This window comes from Anguilla anguilla, chromosome 13 (assembly GCF_013347855.1).
Source record: "Anguilla anguilla isolate fAngAng1 chromosome 13, fAngAng1.pri, whole genome shotgun sequence".
Classification (NCBI taxonomy): Eukaryota; Metazoa; Chordata; class Actinopteri; order Anguilliformes; family Anguillidae; genus Anguilla; species Anguilla anguilla.
In genome coordinates this window covers 8,609,173-8,625,414 of record NC_049213.1, presented here as the reverse complement: position 1 = coordinate 8,625,414, position 16,242 = coordinate 8,609,173, and the positions used below count along the sequence as shown (strand labels likewise).

General features: G+C 47.5%; 1 protein-coding gene across 2 annotated transcripts; it reads left to right on the top strand.

The window, feature by feature from the left end:
- Positions 1–1,606: 1,606 nt before the first annotated feature.
- wdr13 (WD repeat domain 13) lies at positions 1,607–12,661 on the top strand. 2 transcript variants are annotated; one of them, XM_035389225.1, is made up of 10 exons: positions 1,607–1,753; positions 4,196–4,346; positions 4,802–5,033; positions 6,320–6,429; positions 7,752–7,882; positions 8,211–8,518; positions 9,061–9,241; positions 9,715–9,856; positions 10,383–10,501; positions 10,837–12,661. In XM_035389225.1, the coding sequence occupies exons 2-10, from the start codon at positions 4,306–4,308 to the stop codon at positions 11,019–11,021; spliced, it is 1,449 nt and encodes a 482-aa protein (XP_035245116.1). In that variant the 5' UTR covers positions 1,607–1,753; positions 4,196–4,305; the 3' UTR covers positions 11,022–12,661. The 2 variants fall into 2 exon arrangements, with proteins under 2 accessions (XP_035245116.1, XP_035245115.1); XM_035389224.1 differs by having other exon boundaries at positions 1,733–1,836.
- Positions 12,662–16,242: the final 3,581 nt, after the last annotated feature.

Sequence of the window (16,242 nt, the reverse complement as noted above, 5' to 3'; positions counted from 1 at the left end):
ACTTTTACAATTTGCAAACTGAAAATAACCAAGATTTTGATTGTTCTTAAATTGTGATTTATTTCAACATTTAATATAGCCTTTTTATTACTTGGCATGGGGATCAATCAGTGAACAAAATCTATGACATTGAAATTCTGATTTTTTCAAATGCTCTCATCAAAAAATATTATCCAACTAATATTAATAGAATATTAATAGAAGTTTAAGTTTACTATCTTTTAACATGTAGTCTGCCATGGACATAGGCCTAGCATGCTGTGTTTGAATTAAGGATTTAACTCTCCTAGGCCAGCTTGCACAATGAGCCAAAGATTAAGTTAAGAAATTAGACCTAGAAATGTAATAAAGCATGGATTCAGGGTGCTGAAAACGCCTGATGTCTCGCAGTCCTCTTTAATGCACAGTACCTTTAGCTCCTGGCATTTTGGCTGTGCTCTGAAGTCCTTGGGTCTTTTGTGGAAGTGCGGTGTAAAATCCCCTCAGCGATCCGCATTTATGGCCCCGGGGCGATGAATCTGCCCGTCATCGGGGCCCCTTTGGGAAGGGGCGAGGGGAACAACCAAAGCGCCCCGTCAGCTGGGTGAGGGCGCGGCGTCCCATCAGGCACTGCTGAGCTCAGGCGAAACGGGCAGGCTCGGGCGTAGGGTGATTAAATCCCTCCATTGTCCTCCGCTCTCAGCCTGACCCCTGCATTGTCCCTAATAATAAGAGAGCATACAGTGCTGTATTTCACCTGCGTCCACTGCTATAAGTACTGTATTTTTAATGACTAAAAATATGGCCTAAAATGTAAGAGCCTTGTGTAACCTTGTGTATATGTGAGCGTGTAGGCTAGGTCCCACCATAAAAACCAGTAATTGACTGTACAGTAAATGACTGGCCAGATGTGGAGGCTACTGTACTAGGCTTCACTGTATAAAATTAAGATATGGCACTATTCATATTTTACTTTAAAATAAGTTGCAGAATACTGTCCCTGTCCCTAAAGCTGTATTTTATGAATCAAACTTTGTCTTTTTGTAAGGAAAGTTGACTGCCATTGAAAAAAGTGACTGAATGGATAAGACAACACGATTATTTCTTGTGACAGAAATTAAACAAAACTTAATTTAAATTAAATTAAATTAATTTAAATTAAGCGAGGTGAAGCCTGCTCTTCACGGCCCCCAAGTGGCTGGGTAAGGAAGGTCACTCTTGGGCAGTGTGGACCGAAGCCGTTCAAGACTAAAAAACAAACCGTAGCAGGATTACTGAGTTAGCTGGATAACTGCTGGAGTCAAACCTGAAACGGCTCTTTTTACTTCTGTCCAATTCCAGATTATGGAGGATTCTGGGTTTACTCAGTGCAGTTATCCAGCTAAATCTGTAATCCAGAGTGCATGGGTGGAGCGGTTGGGTGGAACAAAAAATAGATGTGAGTAAAGATAATAAATGAGCTGTCCACCTTGGGAGAACTGTGAGATGTGGTAATGAAGTCGAGGAGCCAGTGTCTCTGCCAACAGGGGAAGATCAAACTGAAGAGAGGTCAATGTGCAGTCAATGTGCTCATTACTGTATGTTAGCCAATCCATGTGCATGACACATCAGTACTTGTGGGCGGCATGTAAGATGCGGCTGTATGCAGCAGCACCAAAAACCGCAGCAAGACTCCCAGCCGCGCTGTCAAGGCGCAGCGGCGCTGTCACATGACCTATCGGCTGACGGAAGGCGGCGGCTTGTGGTGGTACTGGTTTGGGAGAGGTTGCGGAAGGTAAGAAGGTTGAACCCCGTCATTTAACATGCACGTGATGGCGAATGTTCAGTGCAGAGCAAAGGAGAGTAAACAAGAAGATGGTAAGGGAAGGGCGCTGTGGAGAGACAATCTTGCGCTTTCTGAATTTAAGAGTCTTTCATTTCCTTTGCTGCTGGTGAATGCGCTAGCCGGCTAGCGTTAACGTATCTAGGTAACGCTAGCTGTATGCAGTGTAGGGGTCTTGAAGGGTAACATTAGCATAGCCAGTCTATTGACAGCTTTGCCACTGACGCATCTCTTTAGCTAAAAATTGTGTTTGTTCAATGGTGCTGAAGTTATACACTCGCAGTTAACATCTTAACTATCGTGGTGAACAAATGCAGTCGGTTCCGGTTATTGTGGTCGGCTAAACTAACGTTAGCCGTTTAGCTACATCGTTTGTTTGGTCGGCGACGTTAGTTAGAAAATTGAGTGAAAATTCTGGCGAATGATTCTTGTACACATTAGCCTGAAATTCGTGTTGACACCCGTCCAGATAGGCGCTGTCGGATAAATAACATCGCAAGGGTTGTGCCTGATGCATAGTAGGCTACTTATTAAAACGCCTCATCTGCGCTGCAGTACTGTTTGTGGTTTGTGTTTCTCTGACGAAAAAAAACATCTTCCCGACTGCATACAGTCGACTTTTCATTGCAGTGCAGACGATATGACAGTCTAACGAGCGTTCATAATTCATCAAGACGCTGTGAGCATAGCTATGGTTTAGCGAGCTGTGCTGCTGTTCAACAGGAAGCGACGCAACAGTGACCACAAAGCAAAATTTGTAGGTCAGTTAGAAAATCAATGGACTTTTCTAACAGATCTTTTGAAAAGTTGTACAATATTTGGCATAATGTGAGTAACATTACGTGCAGTCAGAATTACATAAACCCTGTTTTGGCTACTTTATTGTATAGGCCTCAGGGTAGTTGGTTGCCTAAGTGGCAGTGCAAAGGACAATATTGCTATTGTACAACTTTATGAATGATGATTGTGCATTCCATTTTGGGGGAAAATAAATAGTGAGTAAAAACTTATAAATGTTTTTTTAATGAAATGGACAGAAATTAATATTTGTTCCTCAGTGATTGATTAACCATGCTCTTACCCCACATTCACACAGCGAGCGATTCAGTTTATGGGTTGCTCAGGTGTGCCAGGCTGAGGCAGAGGGAAGAGCTTCCCGTTGTGTCCTGTCACCCCCATTTCACACAGCGAGCAAATTGGTTAACCAGTTGCCAGAAGTTAATTCATTCTCTATGAAGCTGAGTGACGGCAAGGAACCAAACAACCAACCAAGCAACAAAAGTTACCCAAAAAAAACGTCCACGGTTTATCTTTTCATGGGCATCATCCGTCAACAGCGAATAAGAGTATCAGGCTTACTATTTCTCCAACCTTTATGATACCATTTTGTGAATAAGCATTGCAAAGGAGAAGCAGCTATAAACTTAAAAGGATAGGCAACAGATTGTAAAGCAAATATGTGACTTGTTCTACCAAAATCAGGCGCATTCACACCAAGTGTGAATGGGACTGAGTGTTGTTTGCACTGCCTGGAGAACAAATTAGCCTCAGTAAGCCATAATGTCCGCCATATTGTATTCCTGCAATTTTGCATTATTTCAAAAACTTTTAATATGCTTCTTATCCTGCAGACATTGACTCATTTTCAGGAAACGTGGTGTATAGCCTCTGTAGACCAAGCTCCATGAAAATTCTATACAGAATTTTAATATATTAAAATATGGATGAATAAGGAGCCTATAAATATCAATATGGGTGTGGCTTATTGCCAAAATGCTGTTAACTCTCAAACGATTCAACAGAAATTGATGAACTTTGGTGGCTATGTTGGCATTCACATCGAGGCAACAACTCTAAACTATTGGCCCAATTGGATCACATGGTGGTGCTATAGAGCACAATAGTTTTTTTAAAAATCATAAATTTATAAGTCACGGTTGGCTTTCAGAGATGTAAAACTGGCTGTAGTGATTCATTTCCTCATCCGGAACATCTGTACCTTTTTTTGTTGCTGACCTCTTTGATTTGCAGGCATTTACAAAATGTTAAATTTCCATTTTCCATTGTCCCCGGTTTTGGCCTAACTGTGTTGGTGACACCTGTGAAACTTGCCAGCGGTACCTCCCTAAGCCCACTGAGTTATTTCTGCACTGATATGCCATGTGGCGTAATATTACACAAGTGGCGTAGTATTGGCTGTGTGTGCTTGAGCCCCATATATTGTTGTTTGGAGCTACATTTCATTTATTTATTGTAATTTATAAAACTATAACTGTAAAAAAATATGATTTTTATTGCACAAGGTCTTAAAGCTTGAGCTCCTGAATATTTAGGGTCTTAATGTTGGATGCTTAATTCGAGCTCTGCCTGACAGACTTGTTACCTCTCCTGCAGTCATCAGGCATCGGCCCCGCCCTCTCCTGCTGTCATCTGACATTGGCTCTACCCTCTCCTCCAGTCACCCGACAGTAGTCCCGCCCTCCTCCCCCCTCAGTGTGTGGGGAATGGCTGCAGTGTGGCAGCAGGTATTGGCAGTGGACGCAAGGTAAGCCCCATAGTCTCTTAACGGGCTCCCCCATCTGCATCGGCTAAATCAAGCATCGGAAAGGGGGTGGGGGGGTGGGATATGGCCCATAGAGTAGCCAACCGTAAAACCCATGTGCCAGCATGTGGCCAAGGGTTCAGTCCCCCACCATATTGCTCTTTGTGTTGTGATTCCGTCTCTACCTCTAACCCTCTCAGCTTTCCCCCTGAAGAAATAGAAATGTACCTAAGCAGGGGAGAAGGTCTGCTCTCCTTTAAAAAAGAGGGCAAGATAACCGGCTTTACAATTTCACAGATGTATAATATACATTTAACCCCCTTATTCTTCTTGCTGTTAATTCTGATTTGAGCAGCTCAGTTTCTTTTGTGCTGTCTGGTTGCCGTAGAGATTGCAGTGCTTTGGCAGAGCCCCAGACAGTGATGGGCGATCCGTGTTTCTGTGCTCCCTCCCCGCAGGTACAACGCTTACCGCACGCCCACCTTCCCCCAGTTCCGAACGCAGTACATCCGCCGACGCAGCCAGCTGCTCAGAGAGAATGCCAAGTGTGGCTTCGAGCCGGGTCTGCGCAGACAGTACCTGAGGCTGCGCAGCCAGCTGCTGGCCCTGCGCTACGGGCCGCTGTCGGAGCAGAGCAGCTTCCGGGCCAGCAGCGTGCGCAGCTCCCGCACCACGCTGGACCGCATGGAGGTCAGAGAGAGAGACGCCGAGAGCGCTCGCCCTCCTACCGCACGCCCACACACGCTCCGCCTTCCTACCGCACACCCACACACTCTCTGCTCTCCTACCGCCACACACGCTCCACCCACCTACCGCACACCCACACTCGCTCCGCCCTCCTACCGCACACCCACACTCGCTCCGCCCTCCTACCGCACACCCACACTCGCTCCGCCTTCCTACCGCACACCCACACACTCTCTGCTCTCCTACCGCCACACACGCTCCACCCTCCTACTACCACACACTCTCTGCTCTCCTACCGCCACACACGCTCCACCCTCCTACTACCACACACTCTCTGCTCTCCTACCGCCACACACGCTCCACCCTCCTACTACCACACACTCTCTGCTCTCCTACCGCCACACACGCTCCACCTTCCTACTACCACACACTCTCTGCTCTCCTACCGCCACACACGCTCCACCTTCCTACTACCACACACTCTCTGCTCTCCTACCGTCACACACGCTACACACGCTCTGTCCTCCTACCGCCACACTCTCTGCTCTCCTACCGCCACACGCTCTGTCCTCCTACCGCCACACACTCTGCCCTCCTACCACCACACACGCTCCGCCCTCCTACCTCCACACACTTCCCGCCAGTAGAGATCTCCATCTCCAGGGCTACGGACCTGTAATCTAATTGTAACAAAGCGAAGAGCTGCTGGACGGCTCATTCTATTAAGGCGCCATGCTGTGGTGCATGGATGAAATCACAGCCTCAGATTAAATCCGGACTCTGGCTAGCAGCTCCATGGGGCAATGTGCAATTGGTGATTGCGTCACTCAGGAATGGGAGGGATCAGTTGGTCAGGGGTTTTATCGCTTTCTCCAAACCTCCGCTGGTTGATCTGGTGCCCAAAAGCCGCATATGAAAGGTCTTCCTCTGACTCCACTCTGTGTGAGCTTGGCTGTAGTCTGCGGTGTGAAAAGAAGCGACATCACGTGTTTCAGGGGAGAATGGTGGTTGTCTATGTTCTCCCGAATCGGCAATGGGGTTCACACACAAATGTGGCTGCGGTTACCGATTGATCATTCCAGAGTAGGGTCGGATTTGGATATTTGCAGGCCCACGTTAGGCGCCAAATTAAAAAAATAAAAAAAATAATAAAAGTAAGAAATTTTAACTGAAAATAAACAAGAATAAGCTCTTAGCTGGAGCTCCTCTAAAACTAAGGGCATGGAGATGTGTGTCCATGCACTTAAGTGATGCGTTCTGGAATAGTGTGTTTGTCTTTCCCCTGGTAGGATTTCGAGGACGACCCCAGGGCTCAGGGTGCGAGAGGTCACCGCCGATCGGTCAGCCGGGGGTCCTACCAGCTGCAGGCCCAGATGAACAGGGCCGTTTATGACGAGAGGTACCCCCCACACCCCGCCTGGCTCAAATGCCCCTTCCCCACGCTCTAACTGAGAACCCTGGGAGTTCTCACTAAAGCTAAGCTAAGCTAACTAGCATGTACAGTGCAGTTTCACAGTGCTGCTAGTGTGCAGGGCCGTGACTCGTGGCATGAGATCCATCACTTTACTAATGTTCTTTGAAAACACAGAATTATGTTCCAGCAAAAATAATCAGTGCATTTTATTATGGAGTGGAAGCGCAATAAGACTACTGAGGCATCAAGGTCAGTTAAAGTCCTATGAAGAAACACTGGGCTGCCAGCTTGCTACCAATTTTAAACTCTGTTTTGCTTTTACAGTAATGCGCCCATACCCATATCCTGTCGATTATAATCTCTGTGCGTTGCCTTATTCACAAAAGTACAGGCAGGTAATACTGCCTTATGTAAATGCTGCAACTGACAATTGTGTAAAGATAACGGATATATATACAGTAGCCTTTTCTGTGCACTTCAGTGAACCTGGTTTTTCTGTTAGAGACTCTGTTTGTTCACCCCTGCAATTGCTTGAGTAAATATGATTCTGCTGAACCGACCTCTGACACAGCGCAGAGACTGAGCTGTCTTTCAAATATAGTGGCGGGGGATTGAGTATTTGAGTTTTTTGAGGGATTGAGCTGTGAGTATCTGCAAGGGGAGTAAATATCTGCACGGGGGTGAGTATCTGTAAGGGGGGTTGAGTATCTGTAAGGGGGTGTTTGTATCTGTAAGAGGGGTTGAGTATCTGTTAAGGGGCTGAGTATCTGTAAGGGGGTGTTTGTATCTGTAAGGGGGGTGAGTATCTGTATTGGGGGATGAGTATCTGTAAGGGGGGGTGAGTATCTGTATTGGGGGGGTGAGTATCTGTAAGAGGGGGTGAGTATCTGTATTGGGGGGTGAGTATCTGTAAGAGGGGGTGAGTATCTTTAAGGGGGAGTGAGTATCTGTAAGGGGGGTGAGTATCTGTAAGGGGGGTGAGTATCTGTAAGGGGGGGTGAGTATCTGTAAGGGGGGGTGAGTATCTGTATTGGGGGGGTGAGTATCTGTAAGGGGAGTGAGTATCTGTAAGGAGGAGTGAGTATCTGTATTGGGGGGGTGAGTATCTGTAAGGGGGGGTGAGTATCTGTAAGGGGGGGTGAGTATCTGTATTGGGGGGTGAGTATCTGTAAGGGGGGGTGAGTATCTGTAAGGGGGGGTGAGTATCTGTAAGGGGGGTTGAGTATCTGTAAGGGGGGGGTGAGTATCTGTAAGGGGGGGTGAGTATCTGTATTGGGGGGGTGAGTATCTGTATTTTCTGTGTGCAGGCCCCCCGGCGGTCTGGTGCCTACGTCCGTGGCCGAGGCCAGTCGGGCCATGGCGGGGGACACCACCCTGAGCGAGAACTACGCCTTCGCTGGCATGCACCACATCTTTGATCAGCACGTCGACTCGGCGGGTGAGGGGCGTCGCCACCTGCGCAGTCTGCCGTGCGTTCGCATATGTACAATAAAAAGGAAAACATTTTATGTGGCACAATATAGACAGAACATTAGAATGTGAGTGGGTGTAGTCAGTGTGTGAGTAGATGTGTTCAGTGTGGGAGAGGGCGTGTTCAGTATGGGAGAGGGCGTGTTCAGTGTGGGAGAGGGCGTGTTCCGTGTGGGAGTGGGCGTGTTCAGTGTGGGGGAGGGCGTGTTCAGTGTGAGAGTGGGCGTGTCCAGTTTGGGAGTGGGCGTGTGTTCAGTGGTTCTACACCTTTTTGATTTGCTGACTCTCCTTGCCAGTCCCGCGGCTGCAGTTCGCCAACGATGACAAGAACCTGCTGGCCTGCTGCTCCCTGGACGGCACCCTGTCCATCATGGCCCTGTCCCCGGCCCCGCCCTCCGTGAAGGTCACCCTGCGGGGCCACCTAGGGCCCGTCACCGACTTCGCTTGGTCGCTCAGCAACGACGTCATCGTCTCCACGTCGCTGGACGGCACGCTGCGCATCTGGAACACGGAGGACGGGCGCTGCATCCGGGCGGTGGGCGACCCGGACGCCAGCGAGCTGCTCTGCTGCACCTTCCAGCCCATGAACAACAACCTGACCGTGGTGAGCTGTGGGTCGAGGGGCCCTGGGGGGCCGCGCCGCCCCCAGACACTGTGTGCTTCCCACCTGGAATAATAGGGCTAATGGGAGATCATGGCTCCAAGCATAGAGCCGTGGGGGACACCACTTATAAGATTATATGAGCCAGTCCATTGTCCAGTGCACATGGACTGAGCCTTTAAATCAGAGGGAGGACTATTCCTGCCTCAATCCTGTACCTTTTTAAATGATAAAATTCTGAAAAGAATATGTAATGCAATTTAAAATGTTAAAAAATCTCCAAATAGATGTAGCTGTTTGTTATTGTGTTCTAGTGATCGCCATCGGGGAATGAGTGTTTTCATAATCACATAATGTAATAGTAAAATAAAATTAAAATATGAAAGTGACGAGATATTCATGATGCTGCTTGCAGATAGGTTATCAGTAATGCCACCCTCTACATGTTTTTACTGCCTGTAATCCTGAATATAGGAGAGATGAATATGCTTATTAATCTGACAGTGGAGCTCACAAACAGCCCTGTAACCTGTGTGTCTCCTCAGGTGGGGAGCAGTAAGCACCTCCTGCAGGTAGTGAACATCTCCACTGGGAAGAAGGTGAAGGGGGGGTGCAGCAAGCTGACGGGACGGGTGCTCTCCTTGTCCTTCGACGCGCCGGGCAAGATTCTGTGGGCCGGGGACGACCGCGGGAGCATCTTCTCCTTCCTGTTCGACATGGCCACGGGTAAGTACAGCCCAGCCTTGATTAGCTGTAATGATATTTCAGTCAACGATGATGTCACAATGTCGAAGTACAATTGCAGGAAAACTGCGTTGTGTTTTCCATGTTGCTTTTTTCTAGCCTATAGCTGCTACTAGCTGTGGCACAGAATGGGTTTGTGACAGTATAACTTGACTGAAAAATCCCACTATAACCATGGTTTCATTGTATCAATGCATAACATAAGTACGCTGTACATTAATAAAATTTAAAATTGGCAGCAGGTATATATGCTCACATTTCAAATCGTGCACCCCAGTTATGAACAGATGTGTGAATGTTATGTATTCAAGCTCACGACTTCTCAATACATGTAATGAAACTGCGAAAATGTCACATTTTTTTAAACTAGGGAAAACCTTTCTTTATTAATCTTTCTGATCGCTGTGCTTTATGATTTATGCGCTGTGACCGACGGCTGCCCCTTCCCCCTGCAGGGAAGCTGACCAAGGCCAAGCGGCTGATGGTGAGTGAAGGCAGCTCCGTCTCCGGCATCTCTGCCCGGTCCTGGATCAGCCGAGAGGCACGGGACCCGTCGCTGCTGGTCAACGCCTGCGTGAACAAGCTGCTGCTCTACAGGTCAGTCTCCCCCACAGGCCGGCTGAGGCTGCGTGAGCTTTAGCATGCTGGTGGCCGTGTGCGGTGGAGTGTGAGGGTCATATGCAATGGTGTGTGGGTCATATGTACTGGTGTGTGTGGGTCATATGCAGTGGTGTGTGAGGAGTGTGTGTGTCATATGCAATGGTGTGTGTGGGTCATATGCAGTGGTGTGTGAGGAGTGTGAGTGTCATATGCATTTGTGTGTGTGGGTCATATGCAGTGGTGCGTGAGGAGTGTGAGTGTCATATGTACTGGTGTGTGTGGGTCATATGCAGTGGCGTGTGAGGAGTGTAAGTGTCATATGCTGTGGTGTGTGTGAGTCATATGCAGTGGTGTGTGTCGGTCATATGCAGTGGCTTGCGGGTTATATGATGTGTGTGGGCCAAATGCAATGATGTGAGTGGGTAATGTGCAGTGGTGTGTGGGTCATTGGCACTGGTTTGTTGGTCATATGTAGGAGTGCGTGGGTCATATTCATATGCTTTTTGTGGTGTGCATTTGGCAGGGTGGTGGACAATGAGGGCACCCTGCAGCTGAAAAGGAGCTTCCCCATCCAGCACGGCTCCCAGCTCCTGCACAGCATCTTCTGCCCCCTCATGTCCTTCCGCCAGGGGGCCTGTGTGGGTAAGACTGCAGCCACGGCCAATCCACTGCTGTGCATTTACATGTTACCAACTGTTATCTGTTACACATACTGTGCTAATTAACTGAAGGCTATTTACTGAAACAGTTTTTGTTGAACACAAACTGTCATTTTCCCCAACGTGGAATCAAACCCGCAACCTCTGGTGAACTAGCAGGACATTTGCTGTTAGTGCAGTATTGTATTGTGTTCGGATCACTTATCACTGGTTCATTCTTGAACGTGCCACGCCTGCACCTACCCAGCTGAGACATGTCTGAGCGGGAAGTGAAGTGGGGAGGGGCTAACGGCAGGCTTGTCCCCGCCCCCTTTGCAGTGACGGGCAGCGAGGACGGCTGCGTGTACTTCTTCGACGTGGAGCGGAACACCAAGGCCATCGTCAACAAGCTGCAGGGCCACGGCGGCCCCGTGCTGGACGTCAGCTTCAACTGCGACGAGAGCCTGCTGGCCTCCTCCGACACCACGGGCATGGTGATCGTCTGGAGGCGGGAGCAGAAGTGACGCGCCCTGCCCCCCCCCCCCCCCACGCACACTAACGAGGCCCCCCCCGCACCCACACGAGGGCCCCCTGCTCTCCAGCTTAGCCACCTCTCACATGTTCCTGTAGTACAGCCGCCAACAGGACTGGGGAGGGGGTCTACCCAGAGTCCTTCAGTTCCGCAGACGCTCACAGTCCGGCATGCACACACCCCCCCCCCCCCTTTAAAAAAAAGCTCAAAAAAGAAAAGCCTGAGAACAGTTCCCCCCCCCCGCCCTCTGCTGGTCCTCCCTGGCGCATGCCGGCTGCTGTGTGGAGCACTCCAGTACTCCTCCACCCACCTCCACCCACTAGCCATCCCGCCGCAGCGCGGTGCGACCTCGTTTCCAGGGGACGGCCGCCCCCTTCCAGTTCCGTCCCACCATATTACTGTATGCGTATGATGCATATTCTGCATTCATGTGACTGCGTATTTATAATGCATTATTTGCATCTATGTATTACTGTTTCTCAACTCTTGTCCTGGAGACCCATAGCGTGTACTGGATTTTGTCAAAGCCAAACTCTTGATCAGTTAAGGTTGTTGAAAGAGTTCCACCATAATTGTGTGGGTAAACGTATTTTAACACAATGCAGGTTTGGCTTGTTGCCGCTTGCTGTCGGTAAAAGTTCACTTAGCGCAGATGATTACAGGTTTCAACACTCTCGGCAAATGGGACCCAACTGATATAATCCGTCAGTCTGTCGCTGAATCAATTAAAAGTGGAGACTCTTTCCATTGGAATTATTTGCCGTGTAGTACATACAGCGCAAATGACAGCGTAAGTTGGTCTGACGAACTGAAATTCCTGGGAAGTGAATGTAGGATGTAGAATGTATCTCTTAGGGCATGCATAGCTATTTCTTGCATAATGTGGCTTTAAGAGAGTGAGCTGTCTTTGATAGACGTAAAAAGTCTAATTAAGAACAGTTAGCAGCTCATTACAAGGCATAACTTGTTACTATGGTTGGAACAAACACCAGAATACACAGCGAGTCGCCAAGACCAGTGTTGAGAAACGCTGATACATTGCACACACACTCTGGGCAACACCTTGGATTGTGCTGCAGTTGCAAATGCTGTACGAATTACTGATAACTGCATTATGCAGATTTTAAAAACACATTCTTGGTGGTATGTAAATGTTAGCAAATGTGTTATTAAGTGAGAGTCCAGGGTGGCCAGATTTGACAAAACTCCCCAAAATGGTACAGTTTGAACACAGCTGAGAAGGGTGAGTGGTCTGCTGTATGTAATTTGACAGCAGTCCGCACTGCGACTTTGATGGAATTTTCCCAAATCTGGACACACGCGCCGCTTTCTCAAAATAATATTCACTAAAAATCATGTTGGATTAAACTCAGCATGGATTTTTTAAGGACATATAAAGCAGGCATTAATTCCTTTGTTAGGCTTCATAACTACATAACTTCTTGGGCCTTTCCTGAAGCTGCACTACCTGAATATGTTGCCATTCCATGGTGTTCTGTGTTTATGTCTGTGGTAGAGTTGAACTTATTTGAAAGATATAACTTATTTTTAAGCTGACCTGCCCTCTGTGAAAAGCAGTGGTCTAGCTTTGTTTACCATGAATAAAAAAACATGCACAGTACACACATACAAGTCTGTCTTCTGTCATTTCTGCCTTTCATACACAAGTGGAAGTGAACGAGTGTCTTTGAAAAAGATGGGCAGTTATGTTGTTGTCAAATGTTAGGATGTTTGTTGTCAGATAGAGTCTGATCTGGATATTAGATTTTTTTTCTTTTGGCAAAAGCTTTTTGAACAAGTTAATAGAATTGTCACGATACTAAAACAGGAAGGAAAAACACAGAATTGGTATAGATACGTTTAAAGCACCTGGATGTGCAGTTATTTGTAGTGCAGAATGAATAACTGGTGTTAGGGCATGGGGGAGATTTATAGGGGTTTAGCAGGGGGCGTGTCTAGTGGCCTCCCCATCTGATGTGCCGCCCCGTGATTGAAGGTCCGTGGCAAATCGACCTTTAAGGCAGCAAAATGATATGACTGCGTTGGCGGTTACCCCCCCCCCCCACCCCCTCTGGTTCACGATCACTCACTCAACACCCCCAACCCCCCCCCCCCCCCCCCCCCCCCCAACTGTGTCTGTGAGTTCCTGTATTTCATAAAATGTAAACGTACAAAAATATATTTTGTCCGGGTGCTTCTCTCCCACGCTGGTGCTGGGTGGGAGTGGGGGGGGGTGGGGGGTGTCGGTGTTGCCGTGGCGATACGTCGGCGCTGTTCCGTGACCCCAGGCCAGCGCGAGGAAAGCAGCCCTGACGCCGCCGTCACATCAGCAGACTGATGAGGCGGGAGCGTGACATTCGCTAGCTGGACCCGAGGCCCACTGAATGTCAGAGGGACTGACCCCGCCCCCCCCCCGCACCCCCCCCGGCTGTCGTTTGACTCCATGCGTTTATTCTGGGATGTCTCTGGGAGCGTGAGGGGGAATTCCCGAGCCCGTCACCCTGCTGCAGATGCAGTATGAGTGTAGGGCAATGCAATCCTTGTGTTATCTGACTTTCCAAGCCGTTTACCCGGCACCATGATTCCGTTAAGGGAACCACTCTGTTACCAATTCTGCACATCTGAAGGACAAACACTCTGGGCGCACACACACATGCGCACACACACACACACACACACATGCACACGTGTTTGGTATGGCAGTTGTTTCTGACATTGGCAGGAAGCTTATCAGATGAGGTTTCCTGAGCCATTTAAAAGACAAATATAGAGAGAAGCACAGCCCAGTTCTTTAATAAGGGCTTTCTCAGAAAATACATTGTGTTATTCTCATTGACGTGAACTTTCTCCTGTTTTACATACATGGCTTTAGTTATTCCAAGAAGGTCCTTGGTTCGAATCCTGGCCGGGGCCTCTCTGCGTGGGGTTTGCATGTTCTCCCCGTGTCCGTATGAGTTTTCTCCGGGTGCTCTGGTTCCCTCCCACGGTCCAAAGACATGCAGGTAAGCTAACTGGAGACTCTAAATCGCCCATAGGTGTGAGCGTGTGAGTGAATGGTGTGTGTGCCCTGCGATGGACTGGCGACCTGTCCAGGGTGTATTCCGGCCTCTTGCCCGGTGCATGCTGGGATAGGCTCCAGCACTCCCGCAACCCAGACCAGGATAAGCAGGATAAGTAATGGATGAATGGGTGGATGTTAACCGATGGAAATATTTCCATCACTTATTTTATTCCGTAATTAAGCTTTTAGTTCCATGCAAGTAGTGCTGCAGATACCTGCAAATTTAATTTTCTGGTTGCAGTCCAGCAGCCTGCAGTGTGCCTGCAGTGCTGGCCCAGGATTGCTTTTGAGTTCCACATCCTGGCTGTTCTCAACATAAGCGGGCAGATCCTATGGCTTATCTTCCACAAGATGGCGCTGTTTTCTTAATAATGGTTCAGTCTGTCATTTTCAGACTGTGCTTTAAAATCCACCACTTCCTTGCAACAGTGTCTACTGTTCTCAGTTCACATCTACTCATTTCCCCAGATTTGTGGTTGGATAAAAGTTGTTTAAGTTTCACTTCCTGTACTCACGTCACCTGACATCTCCGTGTATCTGAAAGATCTTCATCCTTCTGGAGGGGAAGAAGAAACATGTCCTTAAGAGTGAAGCCTTGAAGGCTTGACAGCACAGATACTGGATCTCCTCCTACATGCATCTCCTGATTCAGACATTTGCATGATTGTGAGACACGCGGGTTTCCATGGTGATGGGCGATGCTGTGTAATTACCTAAAGTGTGGGATGCCAATAGTGGTGTTAAAGTTTTTTTTTAAAACCGTGGGAAAGGGGAGCACGTCAACACTTCCTAAAAAAAAAAAAGCTGTTATTTAGTGTTCATTACAGTGGAGTCTGAAGAAAATAATGGAAACACTGCTCTGTCAGTAAGCCTGGACATGTTCATTGAAATATCATTCACTATATCATGCATGGCTTTACTTGGATTTAGGCAGTGCCTGCCTGTAGAGTTTTCTTGCCATATTGCATGTTCGAGTAGTCTTTTGTGTGTACTCAGACTTCTTTCCCCTCATACTTTAAAGTGAAAAAAACACAACAGTTAATATGCATTTTACATGTTCTGGTTGTGTCACCCCCACTAGCCTGTTATCCCTGTTTCAAAAGAGCCCCCCCCCACCCCCTTCCACCCCCCTTTTACCACAGAGGTGAAGTTCAAGACAATAAAACATTTTCTATTCAAACAAAAGTTCAAAGGAAAAAGTGTGCCCCCAGACATTGAATGCTTTAGTTTTTACAGATTCGTTTTTAGTTCATATTACTGAAATTTTGATAGACTGAAGTTACAGAGGAGATGTTCTTTAAAGAAAGCCTCCCTTTTAGCGTATGTCCTGTAGAAATACCTCAGCAGGCAGTTAAACAGTTAAAGCTGCAAACGTGTCACCTGTCACTCATTTGAACTGCTGGGCCCTCAACATGTACTTATGACATCATCAACCGTCCTGAGAAATTCCCTCTGACACACTCCTGTGGCCTTTGCCTTTAGTTCACTTTGGCGCAAATACAAATATAAACCCGACATCCACACAGTCAAGTGAATCAAAAGTAGACTTTTATTGTCAAGTGGGGGAAAAACCACTTCAAATATACAGTACAGAAAAAAGACCCCAATCTTTATTCAACCACCCCCACCCAAACCACATTCCAGGTTCCTCTTCTTTTTCAGATTAAACCACTCGACTCGTTCTTTTTTTAGAGCCACAAATTGGACACTATGAAACTCGTTATTCCATTTTTCAGCACAACCTTCAGTTGTCTGGTTGAATGAGCTGAAACAGACGTAGACACTTTAAGAACAAAACAGATGAGAAATTTGTTGCAAAGGAAACTGAATAAGCTCCAATTGCTAATGTATGAGATTTGTTTAAAAAAAAAGGATAGAATTCAAGAACTATAGAATGTAAATAGTTCTGATACTGTTGTGGTATCTGGTGAATGATTGGGTTTCTCTCTGAATGTCAGCTGATGTGATAGAACCCAAAGTGTAAATGCTGTCTGCCACCTGCAAAATGAACCTGCAGCTACATGCTGATAGTGTTCACTGTGTCAGATCAGCAAAGTCTGCCACTGAAACAGACTAAAACAGAAAATAAAATGAAAAATTGAGAAATGAGCGCTCAAAAGAGTGACAATTTTCCATCTCCCAAACTGCCACC

Excerpts from the sequence above, each read along its gene's own strand:
- wdr13 (XM_035389224.1), top strand. The coding sequence starts at position 1,782 with ATGCACGTGATGGCGAATGTTCAGTGCAGAGCAAAGGAGAGTAAACAA. Across the intron at positions 6,430-7,751 it reads AGGGCCGTTTATGACGAGAG|GCCCCCCGGCGGTCTGGTGC; the intron begins GTACCCCCCACA and ends TTCTGTGTGCAG. Across the intron at positions 9,857-10,382 it reads AACAAGCTGCTGCTCTACAG|GGTGGTGGACAATGAGGGCA; the intron begins GTCAGTCTCCCC and ends TGCATTTGGCAG.